At 38.6% G+C, this 14,499-nt stretch overlaps 1 protein-coding gene across 7 annotated transcripts in view; it reads right to left on the bottom strand.

Annotated features, from left to right (window-relative positions):
* NFIB (nuclear factor I B) overlaps positions 1 to 14,499 on the bottom strand; it is a 545,046-nt gene that overhangs the window by 34,383 nt on the left and 496,164 nt on the right. For all 7 annotated transcript variants that reach the window (XM_075316949.1, XM_075316952.1, XM_075316955.1 and 4 more), the window contains one exon: positions 3,060 to 3,198. In XM_075316949.1, the coding sequence (XP_075173064.1) occupies positions 3,060 to 3,198 (139 nt within the window). The remainder of the gene's footprint in view (positions 1 to 3,059; positions 3,199 to 14,499) is intronic.

The following is a 14,499-nucleotide window of genomic DNA, read 5'->3' as shown; positions in this document are numbered from 1 at the left end:
TGATCACCACTTCTTTAGATAGTGACTGAAGATAGTCACTTAAGATAGTAGCTGAAGATAATGACTGAATAAGTATTACTCCATTAACACAGGGGACTTGGGACTACAGCAATCATACATTTCTTACCAATCTTTGGATAGGTGATATATGCTGTTTATGGGATAACCCCTTTAATGTTTATATCAGGCTCACAATGGTGATTTGCACTCTAAGAAGAGCCATTTTTTAGTTGCTTAGTGGAAAGACTATGGACTATAGTAAAACACTAAAAGTGTCACACATGGCTTGCCAAGCTGAAGAAAGAAAAAAATAATCTGAACTCTTGATAATCTCAGAGATGACGACATTTAACTTTACATTTTCCTGCTTGCTATGTAATCTTTTAAATGCTGTTAAAAAGAAAGTAAAAAGATATTTCAAAGAAAGAGTAAGAATACATAGCTTATACTTCATGGTAAAATAGTCTAGTATTTTAACAAATATCGTTCACATCATTTTTACGGTTTTATCACAAATATACATTTCTATCACTAACATTGCTAGAGCACTGTTATCACTTTATTATGCACAGTCACAAGTGCTTATTAAAAAATAATACACTGACAAGCAAAACGGTTACAATGTTTTCAACTTTGGACTTTCAGGCTCCAACTATTTAGCATTTTATTAGTTATGCAGGTTCTTGTCATGTCACTGCATTGTTACTATTTTGCTTCTGAAAATCTAAATTTTAATTTTTATTATTTTGTAAGTATTTTGTAAATCCACCTCTGGCTTCCAGCATTGCCTGAATCTTTCTGGCCATGCGAGAGTATCTCCACCGAAATCTGGTCCCAGGCCTCTTCTACACGTTCCCAATGTTGGGTCATACTGGTCGACTCACTTGGGTATGTATACAGCTTTTTATTCAACTCTACCCACATGTATTCAATTGGGTTGAGGTCTAGGGACCTGGGGGCCAATCCAGAACCTCTACTTCATTGACATTGAACCATTTCTTCACCAGTCTCGATGTATGCTTTGGATTGTAGTCCTGCTAGAACACTATGTCATCCTTTTCCTACCAAGAGTACTCGAGTGTACAAAGCAACTCATCTTGTAGGATGCTCACATATAGCTCAGCTTTGAGACCTCCATACTGGTTAAGTATACAATGCTTTGGCTGTGAAACAATCCCATATCATCAGGCTTCCTTCACTGAACTTGACAGTTCCTTCAGTTTCTCCTTTCCTTTAGCCCCTTTATCCCTTGTTTCTTCCAAACCTATTTGCACCCATCATAGCTTAGTTTATTAACTTTCATCTCATCGCTCCCAATCACCCGCTTACAATCTTCCACTGTCCACTATTCATATTTTTTTTGCAAACTCGAGCCGACAGCCCTTATGACGATATTGAAGTTGAGGCTTCTTTCATCTTTTTTCAAGCCACCATTCTAGTGTAACGCGAGTCGCACAATGCCTGTATGCATGTCTGTCATTTGACTATTACGAAGATATGAGCCACCTTTATGGCAGTGTTTGTTTGAAACTGATAGATTTTGTGATGAGCCGACTTATTGACTTCGGTCTTTTGCCTGAACGTCCACCTCTTGGCATTCAAATGGATGAACGGAATTCATTTTATATTCCTCCAACTGTCATGGCACTCACATGATGCAGTTTGCCTGAGAGACTGCTATCGATGAGTTGGATGATAGAGTTTTTCTTTTCGGCAGAAATCTTAATTTCACTTCGGAATCAACCTAATAACACACTGAGCTATTAGGGAATGTGAGCACAGGTTATAACTTGCAATATACAGGAAAAAAAGATTTTTCCCCAAGGAACAAAACAGTAACAATGCAGTGACATGACAAGAATCTGTATAACTAATCATATGCTAAGTAGTGGCAAATCAATTTTATGTATGAGATAGCCAAGATGATTGTCCATGAAGATAGTCTCATGTTCGAAGCTGCAATGGATGGTGAGATATGTAGCCTGAAAGTGATAAGTTAATAACATTTTTACCCTTTTGTTCGTCAGTGTAATATGGCAATCACGTTAATTCTATGTAATCAGTTGTTTGTCATACTTTTATATATTATGCCTTTTACCAAGTTTATATCCTCCACAGCCTTCAATTAGAAGAGATTAGCTAATCTCTTGGCTCTATTAGTACCAGTTTATTATCTGGTCATCCTGCTATACATTGCAGAAATCTATGATTCTGCAAGTAGGGCTTAATCTTCTAACTAAAGATAAGCAAGCACTACCATGCTCGGGTACTTGTAACGAGCAGTTCGATGCTTGGATGGGCACGAATCGAGTACCTGAGCTTAATGCAAGTCAACGGGGAACTCAAGAATTTTTATGGAAGATTTCCACTAAAAATTCTTGAGTTCCACTTTGACTTTCATTATACTTGGGTACTCGAGTAGCACCCATCAGAGCATCCTACTGCTCATTACGATTACAGAGCACCCGAACATGGTATTGCTCGCTCCTCACTACTGCTAACCTAATCATTCTGACAATTATGACTTTTACGTTTCATTCACACAATCAAATTTTCAGTCCACAAGCTATCATAAAAAAAAACTGGCAACACTTCGACTAATGTTATTCATTCAGACTGTCCAGATGACCATTTTTTCATAGACTGAATGTGCACGTAAAAAAAAAATAAATTGCAGCATGCACTAGTCTTCACCATATTTTGGATGAAACTTACCAACTTAAGTCTATGAGTAAGCAAAATAATTCAGATCCAGTATGGATCAACCATAAATCATTACATTTTTAAGGATACATTTCATTTTTTTAATATAGAAAACTGTATATGGTCTTAGAAATTTTAAAAACTGTTGCTGTATAAAAATGGATGCCATATGCATTGCTTATGGATGACATTACAGATGAAGAATAGTCTGATTTTTCTGAATGAAAATCAGGCAATGTTTTTTTATACCTAACCTTATATATTATGCCTTACAAACACTTTAATCCATAAAGTAAGTCCCTACAGGAGACTCTTACACTGCAATATTACACTAGTAGCGGTTACATTTCACTCACCTTCAGTGGATGTAGTGATAGGCTTTGTGTCCGTCATGGTTAGTGTCACAGGTCTCACTGCACCGTGATGAGGTGATGGCGCCAACACAGGAGTGAAGTGGCCAGGCACCTTCCCTACAACTTGCCCACTGCTGTTAGGCTGTGAAGAAATAAAAATATTAACATAGTATAGTTATCCATCAACTGATGCTTAAAACTAAAATGAAATGTTATTACACTTATTATACTACATTATTTTCAGGGGATATACCATTTTCTTTACACAGGATTCCTGAATGTGAGAAATCCAAAAACTTTATAACATAATTTACAGCAGAACTTGAGATTTTTATTTTTTTAAGACTGAGAACTTATTCTGTCAAAGTTTCCTGAGTTTACTTGGAGACATGAAGGCCCTGTGCGCACGCTGTGGATTTACCGCGGATTTTGCCGCATAATTTCTGCAGAAAATGTGTCTAACATTCCCCAGCAAATCCTATGGGTTTTAAAAAATACTGTGCGCACACTGCGTTTTTTTATTACCTGCGGATTTTCCGCTGCGGATTGAGCATGTCACTTAGTTTCCGCAGGTACCTGCGGTTTTTGCCATAGATAATGGTAAAAACTGCGGGGACCAATTTGCGGAAAACCCGTGGTAAATCCGCGGTAAATCCACGGCAAACCGCTGCAAAACTGCGGCAAATCGCGGCAAAAACGCAGGTGCGTTTTTTACCACGGGTGCGGGATTCTTTCAGAGGCTCCAGTTTTTTCATAAGAAAAAGTTACTTTCTAGTGCGCACATAGCCTAAAAGTGCTTCATTTTTTCATTTATAGTGAGATGAGACCTTGGTCTTTATCTTAAAACAAACCTTGAATAAATTGTAAAAAAAAGAAAAAAAGTGTTTTGTTTCACAGCGTTCCCACTAACAAGGCTATAGTCTTCATCTGAACACAACTAGTTTACAATCCCTTCGAATTGATGCACGGAGGCATAGAAATTCTAATGAAATATGTTATATAACAAATGAACTGAAGTGGGATTGAAGAGGCAAACAGAAACCTGAAAGCAACAGAGGGAAAGTTGTATCCATACACGCTGTCAACCAGACCAGCAGCAGTTGCTAATGTGTCTATTGAAGCTGTCACACAAGACAAAACAATAGAAAAGACTCTATAACGAGCTACATAGAATTTCATCACAATGGAGTCATTGAAACACACAAAAATCACTACAAGCATTTAAAGGAAATTGTGTTTGTGAAACAGGCAAAGAGCAGTCTAAGAGACGCATCCTTGTGCCTACAGTCGGTATTTACACAGCGCTTTTTCTCCAGCTTGCAGTCAGCTCTCAAGGGTACTCAGTATGGGCATATAGTGTGAGGAGCAGCTTGGAAAGGGTTAAGTATGTATCCAACTGGAGACTACAATTGCTGCTCCAGTTAGGTGCTTTTGCCACTAATGTGCTGACACAGATTACCTGGTCAGGAAAAATGTCAGTATGGATGGAACTGCTGTGCTTTGGTTTATCTTCAGCCTGTGTAAATATATAATGTGATGATAAATATTATTACTACTGTTCCATTAATATTTGGACTGGGATTTTTAATAAAACATAAGTCTAAAGGAAAACAAATACATTTTTATTGGGATCAGGCGTCATTTTATGTTAAACAGACAAGGTTCATGTGTTTTGCTTTGTGCCACGTCTCAGGAACTATGGAAAGGCTGAGAATATATTTTTACAAGTAAAAACAGCCAGCATGCAGAGATCCTTTATCAGTTACTGACACAGCGTTCTCCACTTCTGGACTGCTGTCACGTGGCAATGGCGGTCAGACTTTTAGCTCGGACTCAGGTGTTAAACTGCAGTGAAAGGCTTTCCAACAGAGGCATCTGGCAGTTTGGCAAGCTTTGGAGCCAGTTGTGATCACAGCTTTGGGGCTGCCTTGGGGTACGCCATTTGTCTTGGAAGCTAATCAAGTCTCTAATCATTGTTTTGGCCATGACAACCTTTCCTTTTTCAATGCTAAAAATAATTCATGTGCTATCTGTCTATAATTTGTCTGCAAATATAGAAAAATTGCCAACGTACAAGTCAAGCAATTCAAACATTTCCTCACTCTTGAGCTGCTGCCATTTGCTTTACGCATAATGCTGGGGAGAACCCTACATTTTATTCTAAATTTTCTATATATTTTGCCCTGTGCTACATTTGTCACTATGGAATAGATTGGTCTGTTTTCCATTCGATGCATGAAGATGAGTATAATAGACTGAGGCTCCAAAATGTTGTGGTGATACTGGTGTAACATTGCCATAAACCTACATACCCATGCATAACCCTTGCCCCAAAATCTTTGAATTTGATGCCTTTATTTTATGTGTACTTTCAACTACAATTGTATTACTATATTTATCATCTAGAAGTGGTTATAATATCTCCGGCAATGTAAAAATTCTAACAACTGATATCCATGTCCAGATTCAAGCTATGTGCACACGGGACAACGTAACCGCGGATTTTGCCGTGGAAAACCTGCGGATTTATCTGGATTCTTTAGATAAATCTGCAGGTTCTAGCAAGTACAGACACTCCCCATGTTATCCTATGGGGTTTGGGGAGAGCTTTATCAATGGTGCGGTATGTGCGGCTGCGGAATATGCTGCGGATGTCCCGCAGCCGCACGTAACTGCATGTCAATTATTGATGCGGAAATATCAGCGGAATTCCCGCTACTCCACTATGGAGATACAGGGCGGGAATTCCACACAAAATCAGCACTTGTCCTGCAGGTTTACTGCAACAACTCCGCACATATACCAGAGCAATGGACAGTGGGCACATAGCCTCATTGTCTAAATCCATTATCTCCAGTGCTACTAGGTTTGCATGGGCTACTCTACCAAGGATGCCCAATTTAGAAAGTAGTTCTGAAAACAAATTAGTAGATGTCTTGCAATTTGAGTGGTCTTTCAGCACCGGGTGGTTTCTCTTCATGGATAAGCTGCCATTGCCCCTTCATGACTTTTGTACAAAAAAACAAGGAAAAATAATTTGTTGTAAGTTTACACCAACTGCCAACACAACAGTGAACTCCTAATTATTACCAACCCTATTGTTTTAGTAGATACTATGTATCTATTAGCAACTTTTAAAAAATGTCCACTTTGAAGGGGTGTCAGCAGTAAATAGATGCCATGACATTCATATGCAGCACTCAGTAAGTTAGTATATAACTGATATTCCAGAATCCTACTCCATGATCCATTGAGCACAGAGCTGGTATACCACGGGACTGTTTTACTTCACCTACAAAAAGAAAACTGTCCACTTTGCTTCTCGACTTAAACCAATAGAAGCTTTATAGCTCTAAACTAATTTTTCTCCTACATATTCGATTGAATGGCATAGCTGTTTCTCGATAATCAGTGCAGCGGTAATGTAATTAGACCACAAAATTACTGTGGGGACTACAAGACAGCTCAGTTGCTTGTCCTAACAACCTAAATGAGAGCATTACGGAGCGTGGCTTGGGAAGAACAGTTCATTCTAGGTAAAAGCTGGCATGGTATCTGTTATTTCCATCTGTTGTGCTCTTAAACCGAACCCTTTCACAGATGCAGATATTTCCGTATGGGAAGGCCGCACATTCTGCCGAGATCATATTATATTACGCATATTATTTTCTTTCATAAAAGACCATGTTTCTTTAGAAGAGGTTTTTTTCGTGGAAAAAATTGTGGTATATGTATTATATTAATTTATTTCGCTTTTGGCTAAATAATGTATTAATTTTGGAGAGTTAAGTCATCCTGGCTTTTTTTTATGGAAAGAAATAAAATATCTACTGTATAGAAACAATAGATACAAGATAGTTCCAGTCAATTGAACTAGATGTTTTAACTCCTAATGTCATTTTCTAAATGTTCTTCTTCTGTAAAAGCCTTACTATCTTCTTGTATACCCAATTTAGCAATGGCTAGTAAACACTTGAGATTGGTGAAGTCTGTTAACATGCTATGCACACGAATCTGTTCTGCTGACACAAGGCTAGAACATATTACTCTGGGCCTGGAAGCCAAACAAACCACATTGCACAGCATGTCTCATCAGATCCTGTGAGACTTTTTACAGCTGTTGGCTCACTTTGCAGCAGATGCTTTGCTTTCTGACCTTTTTGCAGCACTATCCCCCTTCTAACATCATGTACGTAGCATGCCAGGTCTGCCATACTGCCAGCACATATTGCATCCCTGCTGTTGCCGCCTGCAGTCCCCCAGACGTATTGATCATTAAACTGATGAAACTATCCACATTTAAGGTGCATTCTGAGAAGACTTTTCTATGTCTGGTAACCTAAATGCACCTTTTATGTAAATGGATGTCATGGCTTGGAAATTATTACGGACAACATCAGAATGAAATTGTGCATGCTTGGTTTAGAGGGAATTAGATCATAAGCCCCACGGTGAAGTTTTACCGTAAACAACAAGGCAAGAAATAGTCGTTCATTTAGCAACTGATATCTTATTTCAGGTCAGTCAGCCTACTTTAACAAAATGTGAATTTAACTAACAGAACGCAAGAATGCAAAGCTTATTTGTGCAGACTAGGGAATGGTAAGAAGAGAGAGTGTTCTTCACATAGTGAGGACATGTGAAGTAATGTTTTAATGCATACCCCTCCATGTGTTATTGCTATACAACTTTCTTGTCTAAACATTTCATCCACAATGATGGCCGTGTGCAAACTACAGTGTAACAGTGTTTACTTAGGTGTAAACAAGACACGACAAGGTGACTATGCAGAGATCAGGACAGACATAAAAATATTCATGAACAAACTATACAATATCATTGGCCCTGCTGTACATAGAGAAGTTACAACCAACTCAAATACTAAATACAAAAAATTAGAACTTTCCCTCCATTTTATCAGTGTCCAATGTAGCAATGGATTTGTTGTGTTCCTCATAAGGCCCTTGCTCTGTCAGGATATTGTCGGCATCCCCAACCCAACCTTTTCTACAGCTCAAGGGTGTACTGCCTCTCATTGAAGAGACCCAACTATATGAGGCGACTTTTCATTGCTCTTGAAAAACAAAAGTCTACATACATAGTTGTGTCTCTGAAATAAGAGTCAGCTACATTTAGGGATCTCATTCAGTTGACATTTTCTGCATAAGTGTTTATATGAAATGCCAAGGGTAGGTTTCCATCAAGCTAAGACTACAGTGATGAGCAAAAGAGTAACAATGTTTGGAACTTTTGACCTCTCATCATCCACTATATCTTTGAGCATGAGACTACTTGGCTCATACATAAGTTTGAACTGCAACTATTTATCATATGATTAGTTATGCAGATTCTTAGGTCACTGCATTGTTACTGTTTTGCTCCTAATAATTAAATTTTAATTTTCATTATTTTGTTAGTATTTTGTAAATCCACCTTTGGCTTTCAACACTGCCTGTATCCTTCTGGGCATGCTCTTGATTAGATTCAAGCATGTCTCCACAAAACCTGATCCCAGGTCTCTTCTACATGCTCCCATTGTTGGTGCATACTGGGGGATTCATTAGGGTATGTATCCAGCTTTTTCTTCAACTCTACCCATGTGTGTTTGATTAGGTTGAGGTCTTGGGACTGTAGCGGTCAATCCATCACCTCTACTTCATTGTCATTGAAAGATTTGTTCACCAATATCGCCGTATGATTCAGATTGTTCTCCTGCTGGAACATTATGTCATCCTTTTCATAGCCATAGTACTCAAGTGTATGAAGTAACTCATTCTGTAGGAAATTTACATATGGCTCAGCATTGAGACGACCATCAATCCTGGTCAAGTATCCAACGTCTTTGGCTGTGAAACAGCATCAGGCTTTCTCCACCGAACTTGACAGTTCCTTCACTTTTTTCGATCCGCTAGACCCTTTTTACTTTGTCTCTTCCACACACATTTGCATCCATCAGAGCCTAGTCCATTGACTACTTATGCCTCATAGCTCCAAATAACCTGTTTCCAATCTCCTACTGTCCACTTTTCATACTTTTTGCAAACTCAAGCTGAAGTTTTTATGACGATGAAGTCAAGGCTTCTTCACCGTTTTTTCGAGTCCTCATTCCAGACTTGTGTAACGTGCATCGCATGGTGCTTGCATGGACGTCTGTGATCTCACTATTATGATGCATTCGAGCCACATCCACTGTCGTGTTTGTCACACCAGAGCTGATAGACCTTGTGATGAGCTGACTTATTGACTCCAATATTTTGCCTGGATGTCCACCTCTTGGCTTTTAAATGAATAGATGGACTTAATTTTGTATTCTTCTAACTGTCATGGCACTCACGTGATGCAGGTCGTCAATTTTCTTGGCCGATAGACCGCTATCGATGAGCTGGATGATCCTGTTTCTCTTTTCTTGGGAAATCTTCACATCTGCTCCTTGATTCAAACCAGTGACCTTTCGCTTGTGAATCAACCTAATAACACACTGCGCAATTAGCTAATGTGAGAACAGGTTGTAATTTGTAGTATACAGGAAGAAAAAGATTTTTCTACCACCAGGAGAAAAACAGTAAAAATGCAGTGACATGACAAGAGTCTGCATAACTAAACATATGCAAAATAGTTGCAAGTCAAATTATGTATGAGATAGTCAAGATAATTATCTATAAAATGATGGTAGAATCATGTTCGAAGCTGTAGTGAATGGTGAGATATGGAGCCTGAAAGTCCAAAGCTCAAAACATTATTACCCTTTTGTGTCAGTGTATGCGTGGGCATCAGGTTTAGTGTGTGTTGCTAAATACTGCCTACATAAAATTTACTATACGTGCCTATAGATAAAGTATAATTAATTTATTCCACTTTAGCATATACTTGAACTTATTACATGAATGCATTAAACTAAATCAAGTAAAGTGGAATTAATAGTGGAGCCAAAGCTTTTCTTAAATAACAGTAAATGGTATTGAGAGAAATCTATCATAGCAGATAAGCAGAAAACTTCAGATACAGCAGTAATAGAAAAATTTCAAAAATCCATAAATATACAAATACTGTATACAAATCATAATCTAAACACCATAAACAATGAAATATATGGGAACAGGCACCAGCTCCAAGGTGATTCCGATCTAAAATGGGGAACAAATCATTTGAATTGGCAAGAGAAACCTGCTACCCAACCGGTATCAGAGACACATTTAAAGTGTAAAGTGAAGTGACATGGATCTAGTTTAGTAGAGAGTTGGGTAGATATCTCTGTGACCAGAAAACATTGCTTATGGGCCATAGATTATACATATGAGGCTAAAATAAATCTTCTTGAAGTAATTAGATTTCAATTCATGTTTTAAACTGGGAATGCCAGTAGTAGAGAAGTTCTACAAATGGTAGCGACAAGATAAAATAGGGCTGGATAAGAGTCGTCGTAGGTCACTGGCTTAATAACCTGCTTGATTGGGTTTGTAGATGGAGAAGAAAGCAGAGATGTATGACGATGAAGCTATAACAGGTTTTCACACCAGTAGAAGTTTTAATCTAGTTCTACAAAAAGTAAAGGATTGTGCAACTTAAGAAGATGTAACTGTAACCACAAAACAAAGAGATCAACCTAGCTGCTGTGTTTATTATGGAGTGATGATGTGCAAGCAGCAGGCTGTCCATTAGCCTGAATTAATGTTCTTAGTGATGAGGTAGAGACAAACACCATAAAAGGTTTTTTGAGTTTAAAGGTGGCTGATAAAAGTTTCCAGTCACTTCTACAAACTTCAGAATTCAATGGTATTGCCAGTTAGAGTGGGCAGTCACCTGACCACAAGTATGTGATTTGCATAGTTCTGGCGACATTCCAGCTACACAGGTGTGGCATTGCTCAATACAAGTGAATTGTGAAAAACCAAGCATATCAAGTTGGCAAGTGACCTCATGTATACAAATTGCATAAGCCACATCCCACTCTCAATACTGGCAGTAACGGTGAATCAGAAGACCAGACAAGACCTTTAAGGCAACAGTTTTAGGCAATGGACTGAATTTTTGTTACTTGCTAACGGAACTTGCTTCACATTGGTGATTGACGATCTGCTTATATGTGCAATTTAATAGTTGTAGAAAACTTTGAAATGCTAAAAGTTTGAAGATAATCTAGTCATATTTTTTCAACAATTTCAAATATGGCGCTAACCACAAGAATGCCTATCTTCTCAGCTGTCCTATCAGATGTACGAGTACAAACTTTATTTCTTTCATAGTTTTGTCTTTATGGTTCTTCAAAGTGACCTCCCAGGCGTTTCATTTTGCCTATCTCTAGTTTTGGCAGATATATTCCATGAGATTTATAGTGGAATCCTTCCTAGGCTGGAAAGTATTCCCTTTCATTTTCATTCATAGCTGTTATCTATCAGAATTTAAAGGGGTATAGCCCTTCTTCAAGATCCTATCCCAATATGTAGTAAGTGTAATATTAATAATATTAGCAAATACCTCCAAGTAGAAATGTTTTATAGTTCTCCTGATTATTAATGCAGGGCATTACAGTGACTTAGGTATCCCTATGATTACGACCACACATAAAGTGCCAGTTAGTTGCTACCGTGTTTTTCCAAAAATAAGACACTGTCTTATATTTTTTTTGCCCCCCAAAAAAAGCACTAGAGCTTATTTTTGGAGGAGATCTTATTCTTGGAGAAACACAGTTGGGGAAGTAAGTTTACCCCCCAAAAAAGCAGACCCCCCCACTTAACAGTAGGCTCATACTCACCAGACCAGGACCCAGCAGCACGTCCAAGATAAATGATAAAATGTAACTTTATTTCAAAAGACTAAAAACATGTTGGATGGACATCCAGGGGCGATTAAAAACGTCTTACGTGTTTCTGGCCTAGTGGCCCTTAATCTTAGACATATTACAACCAAATAGAACACAATATATACAAGAGTACCCAGCTACTCCTTCAAACAGAGAAAAAAAAACAAAAAAAACCAGCATTTCCGATTTAGACGTGCCCAGGTTGAATCAATCAGGCTATTGAAAAAAATCACAGAATGGGAAAATCCAATTCATGGTTCCCATGCTGGCAAATTAACCCTTCCATTGATTGTGTCGGGTCCATGGATCATATATATATTTTATTTAATTTTTCTTTCTTTTTTTTATCATTTTCTTTTTTTCTTCTCTGTTATCTTTTCTATAACACCAAATAAATAAATAATTATAATTGTTAAAAAATAATAATAATCCACGGATATCAACAACTGAATTGACTACAACCCGTTATGAAAATCATGTTCTAACAGACAACATTTCAAAATATTTTTGGTTTGTTACCAGCTAGACGATCTATAAGAAGAAAAAAAAAAACAAAAACCTACATACATAATTCATGTAATAAAAGCAATGACAACACAGTCTGCTGGAAGGTTGAAAAGGACACCAACATGATTTTCCAACCATAAAACATGAAACGCCATATTAGGCACCATGTTAAATCCAAAAAAGCCGCACCCTGAGTAAACGCAACATGTGAACAACCAATACGGTGAAAAAACTAGTAAATATACATAAGGTAACTTCTAATATTCATGCCGTTGGGCATACAAGAATTATACATCAGAATCCACTTTTTCTTCTCTATCCCGCAAAATGCGGGAGCGATCCCCTCCTCTTCTTGGAAAGGGGATCTGCTCAATAGCATTAACCCGGAAAGAGCCAACATCGCCATCATGTTCATAAAGAAAATGTCGTGATGCTCCGGACAGACTTCTAGAAGTAGGATTCAAAATATCGTAGAGGTTTTCACCAATGCGCTTTCTCAAGGTGCGACTCGTAGATCCTAAACGTGCGGCCACGGTTGGCAGCATAGTTTCCCCTAGTGATTTATTTATTTGGTGTTATAGAAAAGATAAAAAAAAAAGAAGAAAAAAAAAAAAAGAAGGAAAAATTAAATAAAATATATATATGATCCATGGACCCGACACAATCAATGGAAGGGTTAATTTGCCAGCATGGGAACCATGAATTGGATTTTCCCATTCTGTGATTTTTTTTCAACACCCTGATTGATTCAACTTGGGCACGTCTAAATCGGAACTGCTGTTGTTTTTTTTTGTTTTTTTTTTCTGTTTGAAGGAGTAGCTGGGTACTCTTGTATATATTGTGTTCTATTTGGTTGTAATATGTCTAAGATTAAGGGCCACTAGGCCAGAAACGCGTAAGACGTTTTTTAATCGCCCCTGGATGTCCATCCAACATGTTTTTAGTCTTTTGAAATATAGTTACATTTTATCATTTATCTTGGACGTGCTGCTGGATCCAATTCTTCTACCGGTTACTGCTTTCTCCTGCACCGTCCTGAATAGAGGAACCCAGGATCATTAATTGGGTGAGCTGGAAAAAGTTTTCTTTTCGTATCACCAGACCAGGACGTCTGCGTGGCTCCCAGGTCCTCCTGTGATGTCTGGTGGATGCTGGACGCCACCCTCCCCTGCTGCTGGCTGACACACACACACAGTAGATCACAGACACACACAGCAGATCACACACACACACACACACAGAGCCGATTGCACGCACACTCATATACAGATCGCACACACACATGCGCACATCACATCCAGTGCTTCCAGCTGCAGGGAATGATGGGAGGAAGTCACGTGCCCAGCCGCAGGTCCTGTTCTGCAGGTCCTTGCGCTCCACCTCACTGCCTCTCAGGATTCTGCCGGCGAGAAGAGATCGGTGTTGCTGAATGTGGTGAGTATGTATGCAATCCAAGGTGTGTGCGATCCGATGTTTGTGTGTGTGATTTGATGTTTGCGTGTGATCCGATGTTTTTGTGTGCGATCTGATTGTGTGTGAGATCAGATGTTTGTGTGTGAGATCTGGTGTGTGAGTGTGAGATCTGATTGTGTGTGTAAGATCTAATTGTGTGTGTGTGTGAGACCTGATGTGTGCGGGTGTGCGAGCACTGCAGGTCCTGCCGCTCAGCGTAGGGTGAGTGTGATTACGGGGTGCCTGCTGTATATAATGAAGTGTCCTGCAGTATCTATCTTTTTTTAGCTGCACGGACACTTCATTAATTAACCGCGACTAGGGCTTATTTTCAGGGGAGGGATTATATTAAAGCCTTGCACCGAAAATGCTGAAAATCCCTGCTAGGGCTTATTTTTGGGGGCGGTCTTATTTTTGGAAAAACACGGTAGTAGTTATAACCACGGACACCTAAGCTACAATGTCCTGCAAATGAGGTAAATTACATTGCTAATCAGGAGAACCATGGTACATTTCTAATTGGAGGCATTTTTAATATTATTATCATTACGCCTACTACATCTTTGGATAAGATCATGGAGAAGGGAATATGCCTTTAAGCACTACTATTTTGGGGATGAGAAACCTCATTGTGTAAATAACAATCAAGAATCACAATAACTGGGCAGATGAAATTTTAGCAGA

Source organism: Anomaloglossus baeobatrachus, chromosome 1, assembly GCF_048569485.1.
Source record: "Anomaloglossus baeobatrachus isolate aAnoBae1 chromosome 1, aAnoBae1.hap1, whole genome shotgun sequence".
Taxonomy (NCBI): Eukaryota; Metazoa; Chordata; class Amphibia; order Anura; family Aromobatidae; genus Anomaloglossus; species Anomaloglossus baeobatrachus.
Note: the sequence above shows the minus strand (reverse complement) of the source record. Positions and strands in the feature narration are given on the sequence as shown.